The sequence below is a fragment of the Cladophialophora bantiana genome (genome assembly GCF_000835475.1).
Source record: "Cladophialophora bantiana CBS 173.52 unplaced genomic scaffold supercont1.3, whole genome shotgun sequence".
NCBI lineage: Eukaryota > Fungi > Ascomycota > Eurotiomycetes > Chaetothyriales > Herpotrichiellaceae > Cladophialophora > Cladophialophora bantiana.
The window spans coordinates 1,553,787-1,578,123 of record NW_015971577.1 but is presented as its reverse complement, the minus strand read 5'-3'; the positions used below and the strand labels follow the sequence as shown (position 1 = coordinate 1,578,123).

Below are 24,337 nucleotides of genomic sequence, written 5' to 3'. Positions count from 1 at the left end.
CAATGAAGTCTGTACGTTTCCGATGCGAGCCTTCACCGCGAAGTGTGTTTCTTAGAGACTCTTAACAGACTCTGCATAACAATCCACCTCAGCCGGTAGAGGCCCTCTTGTTGAACATGAGGTACGCGACGACTCCACAACATCCAGGCAATCAGACTTTCCGGAGTAGCGACATCGGAGCGGGTGGGACACAGCCCCAAGACAGAGCAGCCGAAACGGGTCAAGATAGTCAAGACTCGACGCCAAGCCGTGGTTCTAAGGACGATGCCCAAGAAGAAAGCGTCGCGACGGTTGATGACTTTTTATTTGAGGAAGAGGACATCCAGAACCAAGGAGGAAGGGTCAGTCAATCCACTCCACTTGAAGACGACGTCGCAGGACATGCAGTCACAGACTCAGGCTCGGAAGCCGACTTCATTGCTCGAGGCCAAGGAAATCCTTTGGACGATGAGTTCGACGCTGCCCAACTTGCATACTTTCGACTAAGAGAAGAGTATGAAGCGCAGCACCGCCAGATGAAAGAGGAAAGCGGCAATGTCCATCCTGCTAGTGGTGAACAAGATCTGGGTGAAGACGAAGAAAGTGAGAGTGAAGAGGGATCGGACGAAGAGGGCAGAGAGAACCCTTGGGACGATAGCGATGATGGTGAAGACAATCACGGCAATGGTGGAGGATATCGGCACGGTGGTAGTGGGGGATCCGAAGGAAGTGGACGAGACGAGCATGGTGGCAGTGGAGGATGCCAACAAGAACAAAGGCAGAGCGACATTGAGGACTTCGATGACCGCAACGACGATGAACAACAAGACGAAGACTGGAGCGAGGTCGCCTTGCCGGGCGAAGAAGACGGCTTCCCTTGCAGAGACCGAATTTTTCGTGAGCTTAAGCGGCTTCAGCAAAAGGTCCCCCAGCCTTTCGAGATACCCGAACCAACGCGAATATTCGTCAACCGCCAGCAAACCTACTTCCATGCATCTGTGGCCAAACACATCTGGTGGTGTGTCACGGCACAAGGCAGAGAATGGTTGTTTCAATAATTGGGGAGGGATCAGAAAATCACATGGTTGGGACATGGTTGAACGTTGCCAAGAGACCGTCGACAGCCATGAGGAATTGGAGGTCCAGCGGGAAGCGCATTGTGGAGGCGGCAGGGAGAGGCTCCCCCCCGCCGTGTCGCGGAATCATAGTTGTTCCCAGGATCCAATGCACAAACAGATGAACATTTTCACGAACCTCTTGTTCAAGACTTCGCTCTCGCCTTCTTTAAACGCACCGACATCGTGCCGGACTCCGGAAAGTAAAAAGCGACATCGGGTCACACGACTTCAGGATCGGATTGTTCCTTGCAATAATCTGCGAGGTCTTTTCTGCACCCCGGGATCTGAATAACTACCGAACTTTGAATGCTTGGAGATCGATCAAAGGAAGTAATAGACGAAAAATGGCTCATTTGTCCCAACCTCGTGAAAACAGAGGACAAGATGATTTAGTCAGCCTGCTACCTTTTCTGGACCATCCCGGAGCATGATTATGATGGAAGACGCAGGGGTGGCTTACCAGAGACTGCCACGTGAGGAGCCACACCTCTGGCCACCGTCGGTAGATTCGGCCGAGTGAGTTGGGACCAGAGCCCAATTTCGAGACGAGTCGAACATTACGAGAATATCCGATCGAGGAATCGAAGGGGAGCATAGAGCAACATGAGGCCACTCGGACCAGTAATCGGGTCCGCCGGCGCAAAAGGGCACCGAATCCGACTATACGGTAGAACGGCGCCATATCAAGCTTTGCAGGTATCTTGCTGCAATTGGAGGAGAGGCCGCAGGGAATTACGGAGACAGAGGCGGAGCACGCTTGAGAGCGGAGCGGATGAAAGGAACTCGTGAATTGAGTTGTCGCCTTTTGGGCTGGAGTGTGACCTGAGGGTCAATCGAGGGAGAGAGAAAGGACGACGACGATACGACGATCCGTACGAGGTACTGGGTAGGAAGAGGCGAGTCATGTTCCCCCTTTAACTTCGTGGAGAAAGCATCCCATGACGAGACAAGAGACCAGGAGATGAGAGAAGACAGGGTTTACTCGCGGGAGGACTGATTCGAGGTGGATGAAACTGATTTGTCTTTCCGGAAGAAGTGAGCTGAGGGATGCGAGCTGGTGAGTTTCTCAGTTGAGACCGCATTGTCGTAGTCTGATACACCCCGGGGGGAATCCATGGGCGAAGCGAGCAAGTGGTACACGCCGTGAAGCTTGTCCTAGCTGCGATGGCTCGATGGTGGAGGGTTCGCAGTTTGCTGACCGTGGACGCAACTGAGAAAGGAAATAAAGCCTTGATACATGGCAGTCTCCGGCCAAAATGCCTTAACCCCGGTCCCTACAGATGGCCGGAAAGCAAGCAAAGAGAAGAACAGAACGTGGGAGGCGGCCACCACGTCAATGATGGAATGATGGCATCGTCAATCAGTGGAAGTAGCCGCCAGCCTCTGCCCCATCGAATGAGATGGTTGGCAACATACCGGGGTGGTTCGGAGAAGGCGAGGGAGTTAGGAAATGCAAATACTGGTGCCTGGAGCATGGAGGTTTGGAGCCTTGGAGCCCGTAGCTGGGGGGTCGCGCTCGGTATGATGCCCCCCTTTGAGCATGGGCATCCAGACGGTGGGGGAGTTGGAGAGCGGTCCAAATGGTCCTGGCACCACTGATGGCCCCTAGGTGGCAGGGGGATCACTTACCACTCTGAAACCCGCAGGGCTACCCGCCATCGTCATAGCCGGCCGACTAGCTAGCGCAACTAGGGCTTGGTGCCCATTGCCCACAGGTGCCCTAACTCTGAACAGCTATGGGTGACGGGTCTGGTGGCCCGGACCCCTGCCCGCGGGCTGCTCGTAAATCGTATCTGATCATGGTCCTCGCTGCGACTAATACTTGATACACTTTCAACCTTCCTGAAATTCCTGAACGCGACCTCTTTTTCTGCCTGATTAATCGCCTTATACCACACTCCCTCAAGTTATTTTGCCCATTTCTCAATTTCCCCAATCTTTTTTTTTTTGCTAGTGAGCTTTGCTGCCCGCAGATCCTCATCCCTCCAAAGCCATTTCGTCGACCTTCTGCCCACCCTCTCAGTTCCGTCCCATGCCCCAGTGGCGAGAAACTCGTTTCAAGAAGGTCCCGTACACAATGAGTCCAACGGCTGACTTCTCCTGAACCACTCCGATTTCCGGTCCTGTCCCAACCGGGTGCCCGCATTCAGTGTAGTTCTACGAGTCCTTCTTCTGCTTATACGAACCTCTGTCGAGATCCTACGGTGGCGGCGGCGACATCGGGACGTCATCATGGACCCTCGAGGCAGTATTGATGGCCTGGGTTATGACATGTCCCAGTTCGTTTCTCCGCAGCCTCCTCAGATCTTTGGAGCATATAACGCCGATGGCACTCCTATACCGCCAATCCTACCACCGGGTGCATATTTTGGTGATTTCAATGATGGAGGCGCCGACGAGAACGATCCCAAACGCCGGCGCATTGCAAGGGTGCGCCTCCATACAGAGCTATCAAACAAGAACCGTGCTTTCTGACGGCGATTGCAGGCTTGCGATATGTGCAGGAAGAAAAAGATCAAGTGTGACGGCAAGATGCCCAAATGCGGTCACTGCATAAACTACAAGACGGAATGTATCTTCACACAGGTCGAGAAGAAGCGTAATCCTCCAAAGGGGTATGTAATCTTAGATCCCTGCGCAAAATCAAGAGAATCGAGACTGGAAACTGATGGTCATGATAGGGCTAAATATATCGAGGGCCTTGAAAACCGCCTCGGGCGCATGGAGTCACTCTTGCGGATGTCTGGCCTCCTCAGCGAAGAAGAAGCAGGAAAGACGGATTTGGGAACGCTGGAGAAGCGTCTCGCTGAAAAAGCCTCCTCCAGGGAATTCTCAGCCCACAAGACAGACTCTCCAGGTGCCACAAAGAGTGGCACAAATTCTGCAACTGCCGAAAACTCCCCCCGACCAGGCTCACAACGGGACTCCCTCGAAACTCCCCGGGACAATATAACGTCACCGAGTACAGATGGAGAGAAAACAGGGCGGGAAGATGTAGAAAATCTTTCCGAGGCCATGTGCTCGCTGGTCACCAACAACGTCGGTGAGACCAGATATATTGGTATGTATTTTTCTTCTTGCATTTCGGCGTCATCTCTCCTAACGGAGGCCAGGATCGTCGTCGGCCTTCTCCATCTTCTCGAGTAAGGGTATCGAGTGGGTCAATGAAAAGACTGGGGACACATCTTTCCAGGAAACCATTCAAAACGCCGTCAACGAAGACGATACCAAATGGCAGTACTGGAAACCCGAAGTGTTTGGAGACATCTTCGTCCGCCGAGTCTTCAAGCCGCTGCCGCCCAAAGACGAAGCTTTGTCCCTATTCAAGGATTTCTTTGAGAACTTCAACTGCATGTTCCCATTGTTCCATGAACCTACTTTTATGCATCTCGTCGAGAAACAGTATTCCAAAGACCCCTATGAGGGAAGTGGGTGGTGGGCGAGCATCAACGTCGCACTCGCTATTGCCTACCGTATCAGGGTCATGAGTAATGTTGTTCCGCAGGAAGACGACCAGAAGGCGTGGCTGTATCTGAAGAATGCAATGGGAGTCATCACCGAACTGACCATGCGAAATACCGACCTTCTCAGTGTCCAGGCTCTTCTGGGGATGGCTCTATTTTTGCAAGGCACACCAAACCCCCAGCCATCGTTCTTTCTGATTGCGGCTGCCATCAGATGTTCACATACGATAGGGCTTCACAAGCGAGGTTCAGCATTCAACCTCAATCCTATCGAAGTGGAGCAACGCAAACGGGTCTTCTGGATTGGCTACCTGCTCGACAAAGACGCCTGCCTGCGCGCTGGGAGACCACCGGCGCAGGACGACGATGACATGAACGTCGAGCTGCCCTCCGAAGACCCTCCTGATAACATTGGAAATGTCCCTTTGGCAGACGGTAAGAGCAAGATTAACCTCTTCCGCCTGATGTGTGAGTTTGCCATCATATCAAGCAAGGTGTATCGTCAACTCTACTCTGTCAGAGCCTCGAAGCAGAGTGATGGCGAGCTTCTGAACACCATCGGCGAACTCGACAAAGAACTGGAAGCTTGGAAGGACAGCATTCCTCTGGACTTCCGACCAGAACACGAAATCAAGACATCTCACACCCCGCTCATTTTGCATATTGTTGTCCTCCATTTCTCATACTACAACTGCCTGACAACAATTCACCGAATGTCAGTTCACCATGGCTATTGGACCAGCCGACTGTCGGAATATGCCATCCAAGGACTCAACGCTAGACCCCTCAATCCAAGGGTTTTTTCCTCTGCGGCACTCTGCGTTTCAGCTGCACGGGCCTCGATCCACCTCATCAAATACATCCCGCAGGGAGATTTCGCTTGCGTCTGGCTAATCCTATACTTCCCAGTCTCGGCACTTGTCACTCTATTTGCAAATATCTTGCAGAACCCCCAAGACACCCGCGCAAGAGCCGACATTAAGCTGATGGACCTCGTCGTCAATTTCCTATCGAATGTTGCGCATGACGAAGGTACCGGATCGTTGAATCGCATGCTCACTGTCTGTTCGGAGTTTGCCCGCATTGCCAGAGTGGTGATTGAAAAGGCCGAGAAGGAAGGCTCAAAACGGAAACGCAGGCTTGTCCCCGAAGAAGTCATGCGTGTCAATCAATCAGCCATGGCGCAAGTACAGTCGCAGATCAACGGGCGCAATGCTGGGTCTCGAAGATCAAGCGGCGCCGGAACCTCACCACGTACTGCTTCAGGCAATATACCGTCGGCTTCCACTGCTGCCGTACCTGTGACGCCCGTTGCTGGTAATGCTACAGGCAACAACCTGAATCCTAACAACCAGTTCTTCAACGTGCCGGCGTTTGACAACGATTATGCTGACATGATCTCAGCGCCGGGCCTCAGCCCAGACATCGGGAGTCAACAAATGCCCAGCTCGACGATGTCGCCTCTAAACGTTGGTTCTTTCCAACAACCTTTTGTCCCTCAGGACTTGTGGCAGATGCCCATGACTTTCGAGTGGGATTGGGCAGAGACATTTGGGCAGCCTACTTATAACGACTTTATCTTGAGCGACAATATGAATGATGGGATGATGCCTCAACAATGATGTATGATGGAAATATACCTTTGCCAGCTTGTACATGAAAATACCACAGTCAGCTCTGGACCTACGATGGCGTTCATGGCGAAAAGGAAATGCACTCTCTCATGTAGAGAGCAAGGTGTTCCACTTGGGCAACACTGTACCAATACATGATACCCTATTCTTGCACTTCAAACCCTTGTGTACCTTCCCTTGCTTCCTTCCTCGCCCACACTGACAGTGTTTCTACCGCTTGAAGGCGACTGAGGTATGCTGACCCTGTACATATTTACCCTTGTTGGGTAAAGCCTCCTCTTGTGCGAAAACTTGGCTAATGTTGAAAACACAGATATCTTGGCTCTTTTGAAGCATTCGGTCGGGTACGGAAGTAATATGATTCTAGCAAACCTGCTGGTCGATTGGGTTGTCCATTGATTTCATTCACCCCCAGAGCAAATTTTTGGTTTTCATTCCTTATTCGCTTCCAGAATAATCTCTTCCACGAACTCATCTCTTTCATCGTCCTTGAGTAGACATTATCCTCTTTCTTGTAAGCAGAGTTTTCCTCCCTGATCCGCGTTCTCGCAGAACTGCTCGCCAATAGAGCCAACAAACCTCTTCTGCAAGACCATCATCTCACCGTTCTTCCGCGTTCGGCTTTTTCCTGATCAGACCTCAGCACCAAGCAACACAGTGAAACAAAACCTCATCTGCAAAGAACTTCTTTTCACCGGTCTTGGTTCGCCTTTGTCCTGATCAAACATCAATGTAAGTGCATCCTCGCCTCCCGTATGTTGCCAGCCATAAGATAGCAACTCACGCATCGTTTCAATCTCTGTATCGTCGCTTTGTTTCCGAGATTCTTGCTGTCCTGGCGAACACAGCAAATTCGCTTGGTTGTTTGCCAGCAGCACACTCCCTTCAAGCAGAAGACTTAACGGACAGATTAAAGCAACCCGCCTGCTCCCTCCATCGAACCGCTGCAACATCAGCAAGCTTCGTCGTCCAACATGTCCCTGATCTTTATTGTCGAGAGAATAAATAAGTACGCACCTTCCAGCCAAGCACATAAGTCCTGGCGTCTTCTGCAGGTTCGGTGACCACACTTCTTCCAGACATTATCTCCAACGTAGTCATACCCTAAGCGTCTCCCTCAGCAGCTTGATCATGGCAGCCAGAAACGTTTTGTGGACGACGATCCTTGATCGCGTGGGTGTGTTTGATTGGTGCAATGCCTCTTCTAGACGTTTTCAAACGTTCTACAAATTCTCACGTAGCAGCAGCAAACACCAAGACTTCCCGCTCAATGCGAAGGATTTTTCTGGGGGTTCCCTCGTTGCTTCCGAATCTTGAATCGAAGGCCAGAGCTTCGTTGTGCCGAAGGCCCGCACCAGATCTATCAACGGTCACGTCCTCAAAAAGGTGCCCCTCAAGACATGCATTCCTCTACCAGCCGAAGAAAGGAGTCTTGCGACCGATGTGCCCAGTGATCCAGCGACAACCTCGCGTTGAGTTGGGCGAGGTCCCTTCTCTTCCACAACACTCTGTTGTGCGCAGCTTGGGGTCCAGATCCCCAAGCGAACCGTCGTCATTCTTGATCATGCTCTTTGTTGGTGCCATTCTACTCATCACCTATTTCGAAAAACGCCTCGATCAATTCAACCAAGGATCGCAATATCCAGAAGCGGTGGGCACCCTCAAACAAAAGAGGAACCCGACCGCGAAGACCAAAAGCGCATCCTTGAAGACCCGGCCAAATCCACTCTTGTCCCTATGGATGGTGTGCTCCGTGCCTCTTCCTGCCGTAATCAAGAGCTCCGAGACGAGTGACATGCATTCGCCGTCAAGCTCGCCGAAGCAAGAAGGTCCATGGCATATCAGAAAAATGTCATCTCTGAACAAAAGGCGTAAAATGCCGAAAGAGACTCCACAATCAAGGAGCAAGAGGGCATCATTTCCGAAAAAGACTCCAAGATGGATGGACAACAAGACGCTCTGGCCTGACTCACCGAAATGCTGAAGATCCTGCGCCAGAGAGAGGAGGAGATGAAGGAGAAGGAGAGCATCATTGCTCGACTGATGGAAGAAAAGCAGGCGGCCTCGGAAGAAGCGAGTGCGCTTAGTAGCACCAGGGATCGCTTGACGGCCAAACTTGAAGAGAAGACGCAGGAGTTGCGCAAAGCGGCTTATTTCGACAAGGGCCTCTCGCGTCGGAGGAAAGAGCAGCTCACGAAGCAAGTCAAAAGACTTCACAACTGCACCCTCCACATCAAGGGTCTCAAGGCGCAGATTGAAGGGCTCGGCCATGTACCTGTTTCCCCACCAGTGGTGGGAGACAGCACTGCGCCTCCGCCATCTTCTTCTGCATTGGAAGAGGCAGCCCCTGTTGAATCTCCTGTAACACCCTCCGCTGTTGCATCACCTCCTGTCGCGTCCACTTCCCCTGCTGACCCACAATCTACGATGCAGAGCCGCTGGGCGGAGGCAACTGGTCCAACCCAACATGCTACATTTCACGGTAAGAGGCAAGGACGGGGTCGAAGTGGACGCGGCAGGGGCGGACGTAGACCATGAGGACCGTGTCGAAACGAGAACGGCGGAGTGAGGGAGGAAGGTGATCGGCTATTGGCAGGAGATCCCGGTGAAGGATCATGGAAATTCGTGGACACTTTTCAATGTGATATCAAGACACTGACAGCATGGCAAGACGGCCAGATGGAGGAGAGTGGAAACTCATGGGCGCTTCTCAGCGTGATATCGACAGACTGACAGATTGATGGTACGACCGAACGTCCCAGGTGGAGGATTGCGGGTATGAAAGACAATGGCAGCCGATAGTCAATCTAACATTGCGAGCTTCAGAGTTTTTGACTTTGCTGTCGCCTGCTCCTACGGAGTTCAGTTCTGCTAAAGGCCCAAACCCTCGGCAAAGTCCTTGCAGGAGGTACAGAAACCCCACGTCTTCGCACAGTTGAATTCAATGCTCTCCTGGCTGCTGGCCGGGCTCGTCGTGCCTGCGCCGTCGGCGAGCAAAATCACGTCGTAACCTTTCGAGTAAGCCTGGTCCCGAACAACATCGAGAATCAGCCATGATAGAACCTGGTAGTGATTCAAGACCCCTGTGATAAAATATGTAGATGCAAGAGGAGGGGGGGGGGGCAGATCGATGATGGAAAAAGAACTCACATCCTGAAGACTCCCACCGACACACTGATCGGTGTTGACCCCGGTAAAGAACAAGGTCTTGATTCCCTCTTTCTCGAGGAATTCAGTACATAATGTGCTTTGGCCCCACAGACCAGACATGCGGTTCTTATGGATCCAGACGTCTGGCGGATTCGCCTTCTTGCCGTCGGCCTCGTAGGTCTGTTTTAGTTCCGGAGTCAAGTCAGCATTCCATGTGCCGCGCATCAATAGTCGACCGCCTTGGATCGTGCTCCCGTCGTCGAGCACCACGGGGCCCACTTCAGTCCCCAGTCCTTTGTAGATTCTGGGGTTCTTGCCCGACGTCTCAATGTGAGGGTCTGGAAATTGGTGACACCCCTCATTCACCCCGTGCGAGTCCACCGCCGCTTGCTTCCTCTGGACTTTGTCGTAGCATGCGAACTCGGAGGCGAGAACGGTTTCGAACCCGAACGCCCGCAGAGTGCCCGGCGGCATCTCGGCGACCTCTTGGTCTGTTAAGCCCCAGTTCAACCAGATGATGCGGATCCCTGCTTTTCGAGCCGCGGGGATGGCATACTTGAGGAGCTGCTGCTGAGCGACGAGGCCCTTGGAATCTTTTGGGCGGCCGAGATTCGGGGACAGGAAGAAATTCTGCATGTCGATTATCACAAGGGCACATATGGGGGGGTGGATCGTTATAGGGAGGGTGGTTGTTTTGACTGTGTAGTTAGGCGAGGGCGTGGGCGAGGAGGGTGTCGCTGGGTGCGTGAGATTGAAGCCCGTTTTGGAGTCATAGAGCCAGAAGCTTGCATTTGGGTTGCCGACGATGGCCTTGCGGTGGTTCGGGTCGGTATTGTTCATGTTGATCCTGTCGTGCTGGTGGGTAGATAGACACGAGGCTGGCGCGGAAAGGGGCTCACCAAGACGTGTAATCGCGAAACAGGGTTCCTACAGCACAGCCTCGGATATGAAAAACGGAGCAATGGAATTTGCAAGTAACGGACACAGAAGAGGACCGAGTTACAGAGCAAGAGAAGATCGATTGAAAATGCACCAGAGTTCCTTTCGGGCAGCTATATAAGAGGCGCGACACGGGCAATGCCCTGCGTCCTCCCTCGTCCATGCATCCATCAGCAAGACGAAATACCCCGCAACGAACGAGATAAGCACCTCAAACGGGAAGGAGCGCCGGATGGCCATGTTGTGTGTCTGCTGTCTGCCGTGCGGCTCTTGGGAGTCTACACGGCCATCTCCGTGTACAAGTTGGTCTTGATTGATCCGCACGACGGGTTAGAATGTTGTCGCCATTTTCAATTCTCTCGGGGCGCTGGGTGCCCTCCTTGCCTTCCACTAGGCCCTCCTGGCCCTCCCGCTATTCTTCCCCAGGCTCAATAGCGGTGACGTCGATGCCTATAATAGGCACTGCTAGCACGGGCTAGACCCATACAGGCATGGCCACCTTACTAACTACGGGCAATCTCAGAGGCACGAGATCCCGATTATTTTACCCCACAAATTACAGGGCAAGGACACGAGGTGGTAAATAAATGCAAAACTGTCCACAAAGCGCTGTCCTCACCAGACACCCCGTTGAAAATCCACCTTCGGCCCTCCACCGCCAGTTCAGCAGCCAGCAACTTGTCATTTTTGTTCACGTCCGCCGATCTTGTTGTCGCATAGCGTCCCTGGCTTGTGTTTCATTGTCGTCTCGCTCTATTGACACCGTCGCCTCTAAACAGCACTCGGCTCTCTCGCAATGGCTCTCCTCCAAGCTCGGGTCAAGAGCATCCTGTCGGGCGACACCCTGATCATCACAAATACAAAGGGCGCCGAACGAACCCTGTCCCTGGCCTACATCAGTGCCCCAAGGTTGAAAAGAGAGGGTGACGAGGTCGGTGGTACATGCCTCATGGGACCCACAATTGCCGCCAGCTAACCTGCGCAGCCGTTTGCCTTCCAATCCCGCGAGTTTGTCCGCGAGCTAGTCCTCGGCAAGGTCATTCAATTCCAGGTCCTCTATGCTATTCCCACCACGAAACGCGAATACGGCCGAGTCCGAGTCCCCAATGGCGCCGAACTGCCCGATCTCCTCGTCCAGGAAGGCTGGGCGAAGGTGCGTGAGGATGCCGGGAAAAAGGAGGAAGACGAAGATGCTTTGGCATACCTGGACAAGCTGAGATCGTTGGAGAGTGATGCAAAATCTCAAGGCAAGGGCCTGTGGGCCAAGGGCGGTCAGATCGAGAACTCGTCCGAAGTCTCCGACCCAAATGCCCTGGTCGAACAGTGCAAGGGCAAGAAAATTGAAGCTATCATTGAGAGGGTTCTGACAGGAGACCGCTTGATTGCTCGTCTCATGCTCACTCCCACCAAGCACATTCAAACCATGCTTGTCCTGGCCGGTATACGAGCTCCGGCGACCAAAAGAACTACTCCAGAAGGGAAAGACGTCCCGGCGGAGCCTTACGGCACCGAGGCGCATGCTTTTGTGGACGAGAGGTTACATCAACGGAAATGCTCCGTCGAGCTTCTTGGGGTGACACCGCAAAATCAGCTCATCGCAAATGTCCTACACCCCAAAGGGAACATCGCCATGTTCCTGCTCGAGGCCGGCCTAGCCCGCTCCAATGACCAACATGTCACCTTGCTGGGAAATCAAATGGCCCAGTTTAGAAACGCCGAGAACGCGGCCAAGAATGCCAGAAAGGGCGTCTTCACCGGGGTGGCGGCCTCCAAAGCCGCCGGAGTGCAGGAGGCGGATTTTACAGTCGTCAGAGTCTTGAATGCGGAGACGATCTTTCTTCGAACCCGATCCGGCGAGGAACGAAAAGTAACCCTTTCCAGTATCCGTCAACCCAAACCTTCAGACCCGAAACAAGCTCCCTTCGGTGCCGACGCAAAGGAGTTTCTCAGGAAACGACTAATCGGAAAGCACGTTAAGGTGAGCATTGATGGCAAAAAGCCGGCTTCAGAGGGCTTCGAAGAACGGGAGGTGGCCACCGTGACGGTGGGCGGAAAGAACATCGCCTTGACCTTGGTGGAGGCCGGTTACGCTTCTGTCATCCGACACCGACGAGACGACGACGACCGTTCCCCCGACTACGACGCCTTGCTGCTCGCTGAGGAATTGGCTCAAAAAGAAGCCAAAGGCATGTGGTCGGACAAACCTCCTGCGGCAAAACAGTATCAGGATTACTCGGAAAGCCTGCAGAAAGCGAAGATGGAAGCCTCGGTACTGCAAAGACAGAAAAAAGTTCCTGCTATTGTGGACTTTGTGAGAGCCGGTTCGAGATTTGTGGTTCTCGTCCCTCGCGAGAATGCAAAATTGACCTTTGTCCTTTCTGGAATTCGAACGCCGAAGCCAGCCCGTCAGCCTGGAGACACCGCCGAACCTTTCGGACAGGAAGCTTATGACTTTGCCAACAGAAGATGTATGCAGCGTGACGTGGAAATCGACGTTGAGGATACAGACAAGGTTGGCGGATTTATTGGCACCATGTACGTCGGCCGCGAAAACTTCGCACGGGCTCTGTTAGAGGAAGGCCTTGCAGAAGTTCATGCGTATTCGGCCGAAAAGAGCGGTCATGCAAATGAGCTGTTTGCGGCCGAGAAGAAGGCGAAAGAAGCTCGAAAGGGCATGTGGCATGATTGGGATCCAAGCAAGGACGCAGATGAAGACGAGGCTGGACCTGCTGCCGATGCTGCGCCCACAAATGGGGAGGGAGCTCAGGCGGCTTCGAGAAGAAAGGACTACCGAGATGTGATGGTGACGCATGTCGATGAGACCGGAAAACTCAAGGTTCAGCAAATCGGGGCCGGAACTGCTGCCTTGACAGAGCTCATGAATGCCTTCAAATCTTTCCATCTGAACAAGGCCAACGATCAACCATTGCCTGGAGCGCCCAAGGTCGGAGATATCGTTGCTGCCAAGTTCACACTTGATGATCAGTGGTATCGAGCGAGAGTAAGGAGAGTCGACCGTGACGGGAAAAAGGTGGATTTGATCTACCTTGACTACGGCAACTCGGAGACCATTCCTTGGACTCGATTACGACCTTTGACTCAACCACAATTCTCTACCCAGAAGCTCAAGCCGCAAGCAACGGATGCCGTCCTGTCCTTCCTGCAATTCCCCACCTCCGAGCAGTACCTTCGAGACACCGTGGATTTCGTTGCGGAGCAGACGGATGGCCGCGAGCTGGTGGCGAATGTGGATTACATTTCTCCTGAAGGAACATTGCATATTTCTCTGCTTGACCCAAAGTCGTCCAATAAGATCGATGAGAGCATCAATGCGGAAGTCGTTCGGGAAGGATTAGCCATGGTCCCCGTCAAGTTGAAGGCGTGGGAAAGACAATCCGCCGACACCTTGGCGAAGTTTCGAGAGCTCCAGGAGGAAGCGAAGAAGGACCGGAGGGGCATGTGGGAATATGGTGACTTGACGGAAGACTAGTTCGGAAGCAGCGAAGCATGGGCAATCTGACCTAGTACCCATGGGATCTAACACAGCTCGAAGGTGGGCGAAGTGGGCATGAATCGCCTGCCTGAGACTCCAAAACAAACAATATCAAACATATTTTTTCTTTCTGTTCGGCCCCTTCAACCTCCTTCACCCACCCCAGTCTATGCTTGACGTTCATCTCAACCGCGGGCGCCCTCTGCAACATGTTGGCATCGTCGAGCGTGCCCACCTGGATCACCAGAATATCTTGCACGCCCGCCCATTGTGGCACCGCGTAAACAGGACTTCCCACATTTCCGACAAAAGGCTAGTGAAAACTCAAACCCTTCGTCGCAATGTGTCGTTTTAACCGTATTCAAGGTGTCATTTGTCAGGCTGAATGATGGTGAAGGAACAGTCAGGTTGAGAGACGTGACTGCGCCTGTGATTTTGCGACAAGGACGACAGGGGTACGTTTTCGTTTGCTGTGCTTCAAAAAGGTAAACATCTCTCGAGTATTATAGCCGATGAGGACGTAAGGGGGAGCTCTACCATATTGGCGACATCAGATTCAATGTCGAGATTGAATTTCACGTTGCCGCGGAGACAACTACCTTCGATCATGGCTGGAAGACGGATAGGTGCGGATTCACTTGTCGTCGAGACCTTGAAGTGGAAGAATTGAAGGAGTGATTTCAATCTCAACGGTCAAGTTTGGACTAGACATGCTACATGTTAAGGCCTCCCACCAAAAGGTGCGTATCAGTCTCGCCTTGATACTTCTTCTTTCTGTTCACTATTGTGGTTCCGCAGCGGATTTGCATGTTCAGACCCGCAGTCGAGGTGATCGGATTTACGGTCTATCCATTAAACGTCACAATAAGACTGCCTGTACAAAGCTACTCTCCTCTGCCTCGCCGGGAATGAATTTGTGTATGGCTTCACTGGCCCTTTTGACACAGCCTTGCCGGAATAATAATTTTTCCGAACCCGGAAAGGCAGTGCGCGAGCCAACCGGTTGTGCAGTCAAGCCCAGTCTGTCTGGGGCATGAAGTGAGGATCATGCCAATCCTGCTCGAATCTGCAGGGTCTCAGTTGCCGCCCAATAATCATGTTCGGCATTGCAACAATTGTAGTGCCAAATCACTACAGTGCCCTCCTCATCTCGCCGGCTGTTGTGAGATCATGTTTTGATCAAATTACCCCAGCCGCACAGATCGGACATCCTCGACTCGCTTGACTCGCCTGACTCGTCCTTGACATTGTCTTCACCTGCGCATGTCCCTTCGGGCGCATTCTCACTTCACAGAAGATTCACTCCTCCGCACCTTCGCTCCTGCGTGCGTTGCGCGAGACAACCTGTTCCTCTTTGCGACTAGATGACGAAACAACTTCACCTTCTTTGGCCTCGGCCTTGTCGATAGCAATCCCCCATCCCCATCAATCCCACGAGAAACAAGCGCGAAGGCTTTCACTTGGACGTCTCCATCTGATCACTTTTTCAGCCTGGTGACGCCGCCGCACCTTGCGCTGCAGTGCGCGCCGACAGCATCTGGCTACAGACGACTGAACCGGGTCGTGGAAGACGTGGTCGCGATGTCCTCGGACTCAAAACACCCTCGAAAGAGCCTCGAATTCCTTGAAGATGGCAGGCCCCGCTTTCACGGGTGCTCAAGAATTACCGAATATGAATACCTGGGCAAGCTCGGCGAGGGTACCTTTGGCGAAGTGTCCAAAGCCAGGTCGAAGCGGACGGGTCAGATTGTCGCGTTGAAAAAGATCTTGATGCACAATGAGAAGGATGGCTTCCCCATCACCGCACTGCGGGAGATCAAGCTACTGAAGCAACTCGATCACATCAACATCCTGAAGCTGGCAGAGATGGCCGTCGAACGACCGAAGAATGCGAGCAAGAAAACGAGCATGTTCATGGTGACGCCATATATGGACCACGATCTCTCGGGCCTTCTGGAAAATCCAGACGTCAATTTCACCACGCCACAAATCAAGTGTTATATGAAGCAACTCCTCAAAGGCTGCGCATACCTCCACGAGAACAGAATCCTACACCGAGATATGAAGACTGCCAACTTGCTCATCAACAACCGAGGGATTCTCCAAATTGCGGATTTCGGCCTGGCGCGTCCCTACGACGATGAGCCTCCCAAACCTGGTCAAGGAGGTGGTGAAGCCACAAGAGAATACACTACTTTGGTTGTGACTCGATGGTATCGTCCGCCAGAACTGCTGCTCCAATTGCGCAAGTACACCACCGCTATCGACATGTGGGGGGTTGGCTGTGTCTTTGGAGAAATGTTCAAGCGCAAGCCCATCTTGACTGGAGACAGTGATCTGAACCAGGCCAGATTAATCTTCGAGCTGCTGGGCTCCCCTACGGAAGAGAACATGCCCGGTTGGCGCCAACTTCCTGGCGCTGAGGCTATTCTGGAGTTCGAACAAATGCCTTCCTCTCTCAATCGACAATTCCGCGACCTCGAGCCACTGGCACTCTCGCTCCTAAGTGAGCTTTTGAAGCTGGATTGGCGAAAACGGATCAACGCTATCGACGCCCTAAAACATCCTTATTTCCACTCCGCACCTTACCCAGCGAGGCCTGAAGACTTGCCCTCATTTGAAGAGTCGCACGAACTGGATCGAAAGAAATTCAGAGATCAGAGAACCAAGCGGCCACCTGCACCAGCTGGCGGCTCTGTAGGTATTGGCCCGCAGGGAGAATGGGGTATCAGTGGGAGGCCGCTTCCACCGTACGAAGGTATGCGTGGCGGCGGTCCCCATCCTAGTTCTCGTATACCTGGTAGCAGACCACCGTATGCGAACGGCCACAACAGTCAGCCCTACAATCGACGGCCACCTGGTCCACCCCCCCAGAATGGTGCATATGTCGGTGGGGGTGACTACCGTGGTGCGAATCCTTATCCACCTCACCGAGATATGCCACCGTACGATCAAGGCCATCGTCCGCCTTATGATGACTCCTACCCACGACGACCCCCTGCCGATCATGCACCGCCACCACGCCTGCCGCCTGCAGAGATTGACTCTCATCGTTACGGTCCACCAGACGTGCCACCTTACCGTGACGACGGTCGTGGTCACCCTCCTCCAAGATCTCGAGTACCTCCGTCCGCGAGTGGTGGTGGTGGGGGTGGGGGTGGCAGCGGTCCTCCAGGTGGTGCCAACCGTGATACCTATATTCCTCCATATTCGAATGCAGATCCTCACGCGGCTCCACCGAAGCATAGACGCAGGGACGATCGGCCAACATACCGAGAAGGGCCACCTGATTATGGCGAGCCAGTACGCTATGAGGAAGTTGGTGGAAGAGAAGCACCGGATAGAGACCGTGACCGAGAGCGAAGGCCAAGGAGTCGAAGTCCAATTCGGGACTGGGAAAGAGACAGGGAGGTGCACCGGGATAGAAGAGATAGAGACCGAGAAGTTGGAAGGGATTACAGAGAGCGGGATAGAGACAGAGGTGGATATGGTGGACAGGATCCTTATCGTCGATAGGAACGACGAGACTCAGGATATGGTGGTGCTAGCGTAGGCAATGGGAGGAGGCGCGCCCTTGCTGATTACTACTGGTGCCTAGAGAGCGTGCATTCCCAACATTGACAATGGAAATGAGGGTCTTGGATCGAATGGGTCAAAGACGAAGAAGAAGACGAGGAGGGATGTGTTCTTGCATTTGCATAGCGAACGGCGCGGTGGGATTGACTGGAACGGAACTAGACAAGCACGGGTCCATGATCACAGAGCACAGCATTGGTTGGTGTCTGTCATTCAACGGATGGCGTTCAATTTGGTGATGAAGGGGCAGGGCCACGGGCTAATGCGAATCTTTCAAAGCTGGGAATCGAAAAGCGAACAAACATGATACCCCCAAGGACTTTTATGTTCCCCTACCAGTTGAAAGATTTGCTTTGGGAAGGGTAAAGAAAGGGGGTTCTTTTTCAATGCAAGAGATATATAATCAGCTGTAGCGTTGAGAGTAGGAAATTTTTTTTTTCTTTTTCAATAAATTCGATTCTTAAATAGCATTGGTGCTATTCGCATTGCTGTTGACGGATCCTCGGTGCTGGTGGCACGCTGGTGCGTAGTCACTGATCGTGCCTCGGCGGTCATCAATCAATCAATCAACTCATTCCACATCAAGCCAAGCCCGCGAATAAATCATCGATGGCATTCTTTCCTTTCCGTTTCCTTTTTACCTTGTTGCTGTTGGGTCTGGGTGTTGGCCTGCTTTCGTCGTCGTTCTGGCTGTTCTTCTTCCCTGTAGCGGTCCCCGCAGTGCCTGTGCTGGGCCTTGGCTCATCTTTGAGGATGAGATTTTCGGTGGGTTCGGGCACGCGGGGCGGCGGAGAAGGTGCATGAGCGCCGTCGGAGTCTTGGGATGTGGCGGTGGGATCTCTTTGGAGAGTCGCAAGGAATGACGAGGGCGAGTTTGTTGTAGATCTCTCGGTCCTTGAGGCTGGGTTCTCTCGTCTTCGTTCCTCGATGACTCTGACGCTGGCAGCTTTGTTCTTTCCCACAACGCCATCAGTCGCCGCATCGGCCGCTACTGCTTGGTCTCCCTTCGCGGTTGGAGCTGGATTTCGGTCCGGATTTCTGTCAGGCCGTGGAGAGGTCCCGGCCTGCTCTTCCTTGAGATCGCTTCCCTTTCTCTCGACGACTTCTCCCAAATCGTCACTGTCGTACGTTCTCTCCACGACCTCACCGCTTTGCAGACCTGTGACCCTGATACTCGTCCCCATCAGACTTCTCGCTTTGACGGTCCCCCTCTCTGTTCGGACCCTTCTTGTTGGCGTAATCTCCATTCCTCCCTCCTCAGCTCCCTCTTGCCGGCTTGGGGTTGGGACACCCACAGTACTCGCCACATCGGCAAGGACCCCTATCAACACAACTCCCAGGTTTGCAAATTGAGTATCGCTCACTAGTCCGGAGAAGCCAAGGTAAGCCTTCGGCACCAATACTTGGCGGATCCAATCGACCCAGATCTCTTTTTCCCTTCGGAGTTGTGTTTCGCGCTCGAATCTCTCCCTCACGACCTTGGCGTCCATGCGGCCCTCGCCAATTAGACCCTGGAGAAAGAGGTCCTCTTGCTCTACTAGCACAAGCTGGGAGACTGCTTTCCTCAACATGGAGAGGGATTTCCACCACGGTTGGGTACGGTGCTGGTTCTTGTTGCGGATCCAGATCTTGTCAAGGATGGATTTCGCGAATGACAGCGGGAACTTGGACTCCCCATTTGATGTTTCCCGGAGGGTGGAGGCATCGGAGCCAGATTTTGTCAGGCCGTTCTGTTGACGGATCTCTCGTGGCGGATGAGAACCCCGGCGTTTGCCTCGCGAGGTCGTCCCCTTGCCTTGCACCCGGCGATGAACCTGAGTATGGCTCCCTGGCTGTGGATGTGATATTTTACGCCGCTTTGAACCACTCGTCGGTGTGTTTGTTGTTGAGGCAGGGCGGGTATCAGGCTCCTTGCTTTGGCCCATCTCCTAAACTCGCCAGACAGGGTCTTGGATCTCAAAACACTTCGCCGCCCTGATAGTAGCTCTGACTATTCTGAATGAGGATGGAAGATGGGGTGAAAATGCAATGCTTAGACCTCGTGGGTTGGGTAAGTCTAGAGCAAAAGCGGCTAGTGAAATATATGGCACTAGCACGGAAAAGGGAAAGCAGGAATTGGCATTGCGCCTTACCGTTCTGGGCATCATCTTCCTTCCACACCTTCGTCGTCAACTGCCAGCTTGCACATTTAATAATTCACTGCCTATCCTCGAGTAACCACAGGCCATGAGCCGCCACTCTGCTGCGTAGCAGCAAAGAGAAGGGTTTCGCCGATGAAAGCCGACGGCTGAACATGCTGAAGCTGAGAAGTCATGCATCGCGCTGTGACCGTTACTTCTTTCAGCCGTCAGCTTACTTTCACTGCCCGATTCTCCGACTTGAGAGAGAGTGAGCAGATTGCGCTAAGGTATCGAGCAAGATTCGCGACTCTGTTTTCAGGTACCGGTTCGCAAGTTCCAAGCCTGCCGCGCTATCGGAATGCTGATGGAGGCCTATGAGATATCGGATCCTGTGGTGCGCTTGTCAGATATAGTATTACGGTACCTTGTCTCCTGGTATGTTTCTTTTCGGGGCGGATGCTTCCATCTCCCCGAGCCCGGTACAGCGCATTCGCTATCGACTGAGACTCATACACCCGGTCTAGCAAAGGGTTCCGTTCTTTTGTTGAGCACATTTGTTCGGCTTCGTCAATCCGACCATGGACAGCATCGGGGGCTCCGCACTGTCTCCCTCCCTCCAGCTTCGGCCAGCACCAGCTCCACTGTATGCTCGAGTCTCTGACGGATTCGCCCAAGTCCGAGGGAGGGAAGATGTCTCGCTCGGGTAATTGGAAATGCAACGCGAGTGCCTGGTCGGGCTAATTGTCAATTCATCCGCATGAGATATGCCAATGCAGAGAATTTGCTGTCCGAGCGATGTGGAGTGACCTGAATCATGGAACTAGGCCCTTGAGCCAAGGTGCTCTTCTGACAATATTACTTCCCAAATTAAATTTTACGAGCGCCAGCCTCCCTTCAAGCGCCTTTCTCCCGCCAACGAATCCTATTCTCAATCCCTCAGCCTTCTTGCTTATGTTCTCCAAATCAAACACACGGTGAGTCCTGGCCTTGTCCTCTGTCTAGATATATTTCAATGGCCTATCTTCGCCTTTTTGGTCCACCTCCCATTTCTGTTCAAATACTCCGTTTCCAAATTTCGACTTTTCCCTGGCAAAGAATACAGAAAAACAGCTTCCTTGTCGACATGCGGAGGACCAATAACATTGGGCTCTTGGCATTGGGCCTTGCCTCCTTCATCAAAGGGATCTCAGCAGGCCTAACATGGCCTTCAGCCTATGACGAGATCGAAGATATCATGTTCCTGAACAATGGCTACAACGCCAGAGAGTTTCCCATTCTCCTACAACCTTGCACCATTGTCAAAGAACCTGGACACTCAATCGCTGCTGGTCTCATCAGAACAGCATTTCACGATATGGCTCCTCATGATGCTTCAACCGGAATTGGAGGCGTTGATGCGTCGATCGGGTTTGAATTGGACTCGAACATCTATCCGGCCAACACCGGCATTGCTTTCAACAATACTATGCACTTTTATTCTCGGTTTTTCAACAGCCGAGCACCCATGGCTGATCTAGTCAACGTCGGGCTCTACCAGGCAGTGAGAGCATGCGGAGGCCCGACTGTCCCAGTGCGAGCCGGACGAGTTGACGCTACAGGTCCTGGTCCCGTTGGTGTCCCTGAGCCTACCGACCCGATGCCGAAGATGATTGGCGAATTTCGCCGCATGGGCTTCAGCCCCGAAGAGATGGTTGCAATGGTTGCTTGCGGTCACAGTATTGGCGGCGTCCATTCAGCTGAGCATCCTGACATCGTACCTCCGTACAGCACCCCGCTAGGTGTTCAAGATTTGGACCATACCAACGCTACTTTCGACAACGCTGTTGTCACTGAGTACCTCGACGGTACCACCAAAAATCCTCTTGTTGTCGGTGCAAATCCCGCTGCTTACTCTGATGGCCGTATATTCGGGTTGAACAACAGGCAGACGGTGTCAGCATTGGCCGATCCCAATGCTTATGCCAGCACCTGCTCTGGAATCCTTGCAAGGATGGTCAATACTGTCCCAGCTGGTGTACAATTGTCCGATGTCATTGTTCCCTATGACCTCAAACCTTCAAATCTTCAGCTCAATGTGGCTGCTGATGGACAAAATCTTGAGTTCACCGGAGAGCTCCGCATTCACACCAACAGCTTGCCTTCATCCTCCATCGCCAGCGTTCAGGTGGTCTACAAGGACAGGACTGGAACATCAAATAATGCGTACACCATTGCTGCTCTTGCTCTGGGCGATGCTAATGGTTTCGACGACACGTTTACGGTAGGTAATTCGCTCTGTCTGAACTTAGTCGATACTAACAGGCTTCCCAGTTCTACGGCTTTGAGGGCACAATCCCAGCCATTATCTCGATTTCGTCTTTCACCGTTGTGGTCACCCTAACCAGCGGCTCAACGCAAACTTTCGACAACAACGGCCAAGGTTACCCGATCTCGGACAAGATCTTCGCACAAACCTCCTACTCTTCTCTCGCTGCGACGGACGGCTCCGGCAACCAGCAATTGACTGTCTTCGCAGCTGTGCGTACCGGTGAAACCTCCGACCCAGTCACCCTCTCCGTTGATCTCATCAACCCAATCACGTACAACAACCTGCCGACAGTCAGCACAGTTCCCACGCCCATGACAAACGTGTGTGCTGGCCAGTACTACACCTTCTATTCCGCCACTTTTAGCGTGCCCGCTGCCGGTGCAAACTTCACCAAATACGATGTGACCACGAACTCCAACGGAGCAACTGTCTCGGACAGTTTCAAGAACCTTGTTGGCCTTCCAGTCACGGCCAGCGCCGCGCCATCATGCGGCGCTGCGTCGAGCAAGAGAGCGATTAACTTCAGCGCGTAAAGCTGTGCTGACTGGAGAAGCGAGTCGTTGCAATTAGCTAATGTCCACACTCATGTGTACTGTATTTTATGGCATCATGGAGAAGGAACCACCGTCTAGCGAGGAGCTACCGGGAAAATTGCATTGGGCGGCGCTTTGTCTATTTTATTTTGTCCTATCGTTCAATGAATCTTTCAAGGTCGCATTTTGCCAGCGGAGGATATACCACAGAAAGGGATGGCATGCAGAAATTTAGGCGGGTTTACATCATCATGAGAGACACTCGAGGAATTTCCTCGATCAAGTTTACACCCACGCATCACATTTCAGACTTCATTCTCAACTTTGGACCTCGTTCAGGATCAACGAAGGCGCTTTCCTAGGGCCCAGGTGATTCCAACAGTGCAGCAGCCACTCTTGAAGGATACTTCACAAAATTCCAGTAGATTAGGTTCTCAGGACGCCCGTACAAAGTCATGAAGGATGTCATGCCATCGTGCTGTTATTGCACTAGCGGAAAACAAGATTCGGCAACAAGCAATTAGAAGCTTCAGAGGCAAGCCTAGTGCCAAGATATCCCAAGCCCTTGGCATACTTGGCACCGAGCAGCGGGGATCCGATTTCTCAGGAGACTTCCGCTTTTCCAACTTCAATCATTCCTTCTTGTTTGTAAGCGAGCCGGTTTGTATTTCCTCCCCGTCCTTGGGACTTGGCCGCTCTCCTCGTGACAGCTTCGGAATGGATAAGTGGTCAACATCATGCCCTCCCTCACCAAATATACACAAGATCACGAATACTAGCGGCCTCACTCTCTGCTACCCCAACCATCAACCCGACTTCGTATTTGTACAGCCCGGAACCAGTTATGTGAAGCCAACGAGAAGCGCTGCTTGACTCGTGTATGGGCGGTTGTTCAGCCCTCAGCCTCACGACGGCGGGAAATTCACAAGCTTCCATGATATTTTGCTCCGCCATGGGCCCAAGGTCGTGACGATTGAACTGGTAGGTAAATAAATATGAAAGATGATCCCCTGTTGCTCTTCCGCCATCAAGTTTCTCGAGCAACATCGTAAATATATCCTCTACTATTTTTGGATGCTGAGCGTACCTGCTGTTCAATTACGATGCTTTGACGGTGGGTCTAGTTCAGGCAAGCTACGATAACAGTTGCAGCAATCGTGTTGAGGTGTTGAAATTAGCCTAAGTTCCCCAGAATACGAAATGTCCAGGCGCGAACATCATTGCGTTATTCCTGCACGGACAGGTAGACAGACGGTTCTCAATGCTCCTACTTCAATATGTGTTCTTAATACGTTCGCAACCCGGGCTCCTTTGGTTCCGAATCGGCCAAATGACAACACCATCCCTCGTACGTACCCCAGGGCCCTTAGAAACCATGTTCAGGCGCACTAGGCGAGAAGAAGCAATATCGGCTCGTCCGAATTTCCTGGCTTGGCTTGCGGGCCAATGCCGCCCACTTATAAAGGCCCATTCTCCCCTACGTACATAAGCTTAAATCCGTCGAGTCCGGATCGCTCTGATGCATGTAGGTAACAAGTGTTGTCGTATGAGGCGATCTGCACCTTGACGAAAAGAGTAGAAAATCGCGAGACGGTTTTCCGAGTTAATGTCCGAGAGTATGTTACAAGACAGGGAAGGGGGCAATGAACCTTCCCAGTTGTGCATATATATATATATGTGTGTGTGGAGATGTGTGCGGTGCGTCAGACATGGAAAAGGACTTAACTCGAGCAGCTTCGCTTTGCATATTCTCTACTATCGACAAACTTGTCCATCCCATTTCACGAAGCGGGAAGCGCCCCCACCCAAGTCAAGAGAGACAAGACAAGCGTACCAAGATTTCGATCCGGAGGTCGTTGTCCAGACAGAAACCAAATTGAAAGCATCGCGACTTAAAGATAGCCCCGAAAGGTTAAGGATTCGGCGTCATCATAGTGAGTAGAGAGAAGGCTTACGCCACAAGTCTTCTCGGCAGGGGTTTAAGGACGAATAACAACAACAACAACAACAACAACAACAACAA

At 52.6% G+C, this 24,337-nt stretch overlaps 8 protein-coding genes across 8 annotated transcripts; 6 read left to right on the top strand and 2 right to left on the bottom strand.

Moving 5' to 3' along the window:
- Positions 1 to 116: 116 nt before the first annotated feature.
- Positions 117 to 1,037, top strand: Z519_02472 (uncharacterized protein; the record flags this gene model as incomplete). The annotated part of the gene is made up of 1 exon (XM_016760228.1): positions 117 to 1,037. One exon carries the CDS (start codon positions 117 to 119, stop codon positions 1,035 to 1,037), a length of 921 nt encoding a protein of 306 aa, XP_016623749.1.
- A 2,292-nt stretch (positions 1,038 to 3,329) lies between these two features.
- On the top strand, positions 3,330 to 6,183 carry Z519_02471 (uncharacterized protein; the record flags this gene model as incomplete). The annotated part of the gene is made up of 4 exons (XM_016760227.1): positions 3,330 to 3,527; positions 3,585 to 3,712; positions 3,779 to 4,158; positions 4,211 to 6,183. The coding sequence occupies 4 exons, from the start codon at positions 3,330 to 3,332 to the stop codon at positions 6,181 to 6,183; spliced, it is 2,679 nt and encodes an 892-aa protein (XP_016623748.1).
- A 1,989-nt stretch (positions 6,184 to 8,172) lies between these two features.
- On the top strand, positions 8,173 to 8,928 carry Z519_02470 (uncharacterized protein; the record flags this gene model as incomplete). Its single annotated transcript, XM_016760226.1, has 2 exons — positions 8,173 to 8,677; positions 8,792 to 8,928. The coding sequence occupies 2 exons, from the start codon at positions 8,173 to 8,175 to the stop codon at positions 8,926 to 8,928; spliced, it is 642 nt and encodes a 213-aa protein (XP_016623747.1).
- Positions 8,929 to 9,066: 138 nt separating this feature from the next.
- On the bottom strand, positions 9,067 to 10,185 carry Z519_02469 (uncharacterized protein; the record flags this gene model as incomplete). The annotated part of the gene is made up of 1 exon (XM_016760225.1): positions 9,067 to 10,185. One exon carries the CDS (start codon positions 10,183 to 10,185, stop codon positions 9,067 to 9,069), a length of 1,119 nt encoding a protein of 372 aa, XP_016623746.1.
- An 895-nt stretch (positions 10,186 to 11,080) lies between these two features.
- Z519_02468 (uncharacterized protein) lies at positions 11,081 to 13,774 on the top strand (the record flags this gene model as incomplete). The annotated part of the gene is made up of 2 exons (XM_016760224.1): positions 11,081 to 11,215; positions 11,270 to 13,774. 2 exons carry the CDS (start codon positions 11,081 to 11,083, stop codon positions 13,772 to 13,774), a joined length of 2,640 nt encoding a protein of 879 aa, XP_016623745.1.
- Positions 13,775 to 15,358: 1,584 nt separating this feature from the next.
- On the top strand, positions 15,359 to 17,293 carry Z519_02467 (serine/threonine-protein kinase bur1; the record flags this gene model as incomplete). Its single annotated transcript, XM_016760223.1, has 1 exon — positions 15,359 to 17,293. One exon carries the CDS (start codon positions 15,359 to 15,361, stop codon positions 17,291 to 17,293), a length of 1,935 nt encoding a protein of 644 aa, XP_016623744.1.
- A 641-nt stretch (positions 17,294 to 17,934) lies between these two features.
- On the bottom strand, positions 17,935 to 19,278 carry Z519_02466 (uncharacterized protein; the record flags this gene model as incomplete). Its single annotated transcript, XM_016760222.1, has 1 exon — positions 17,935 to 19,278. The coding sequence occupies one exon, from the start codon at positions 19,276 to 19,278 to the stop codon at positions 17,935 to 17,937; it is 1,344 nt and encodes a 447-aa protein (XP_016623743.1).
- A 1,318-nt stretch (positions 19,279 to 20,596) lies between these two features.
- Z519_02465 (uncharacterized protein) lies at positions 20,597 to 22,314 on the top strand (the record flags this gene model as incomplete). The annotated part of the gene is made up of 2 exons (XM_016760221.1): positions 20,597 to 21,733; positions 21,784 to 22,314. The coding sequence occupies 2 exons, from the start codon at positions 20,597 to 20,599 to the stop codon at positions 22,312 to 22,314; spliced, it is 1,668 nt and encodes a 555-aa protein (XP_016623742.1).
- Positions 22,315 to 24,337: the final 2,023 nt, after the last annotated feature.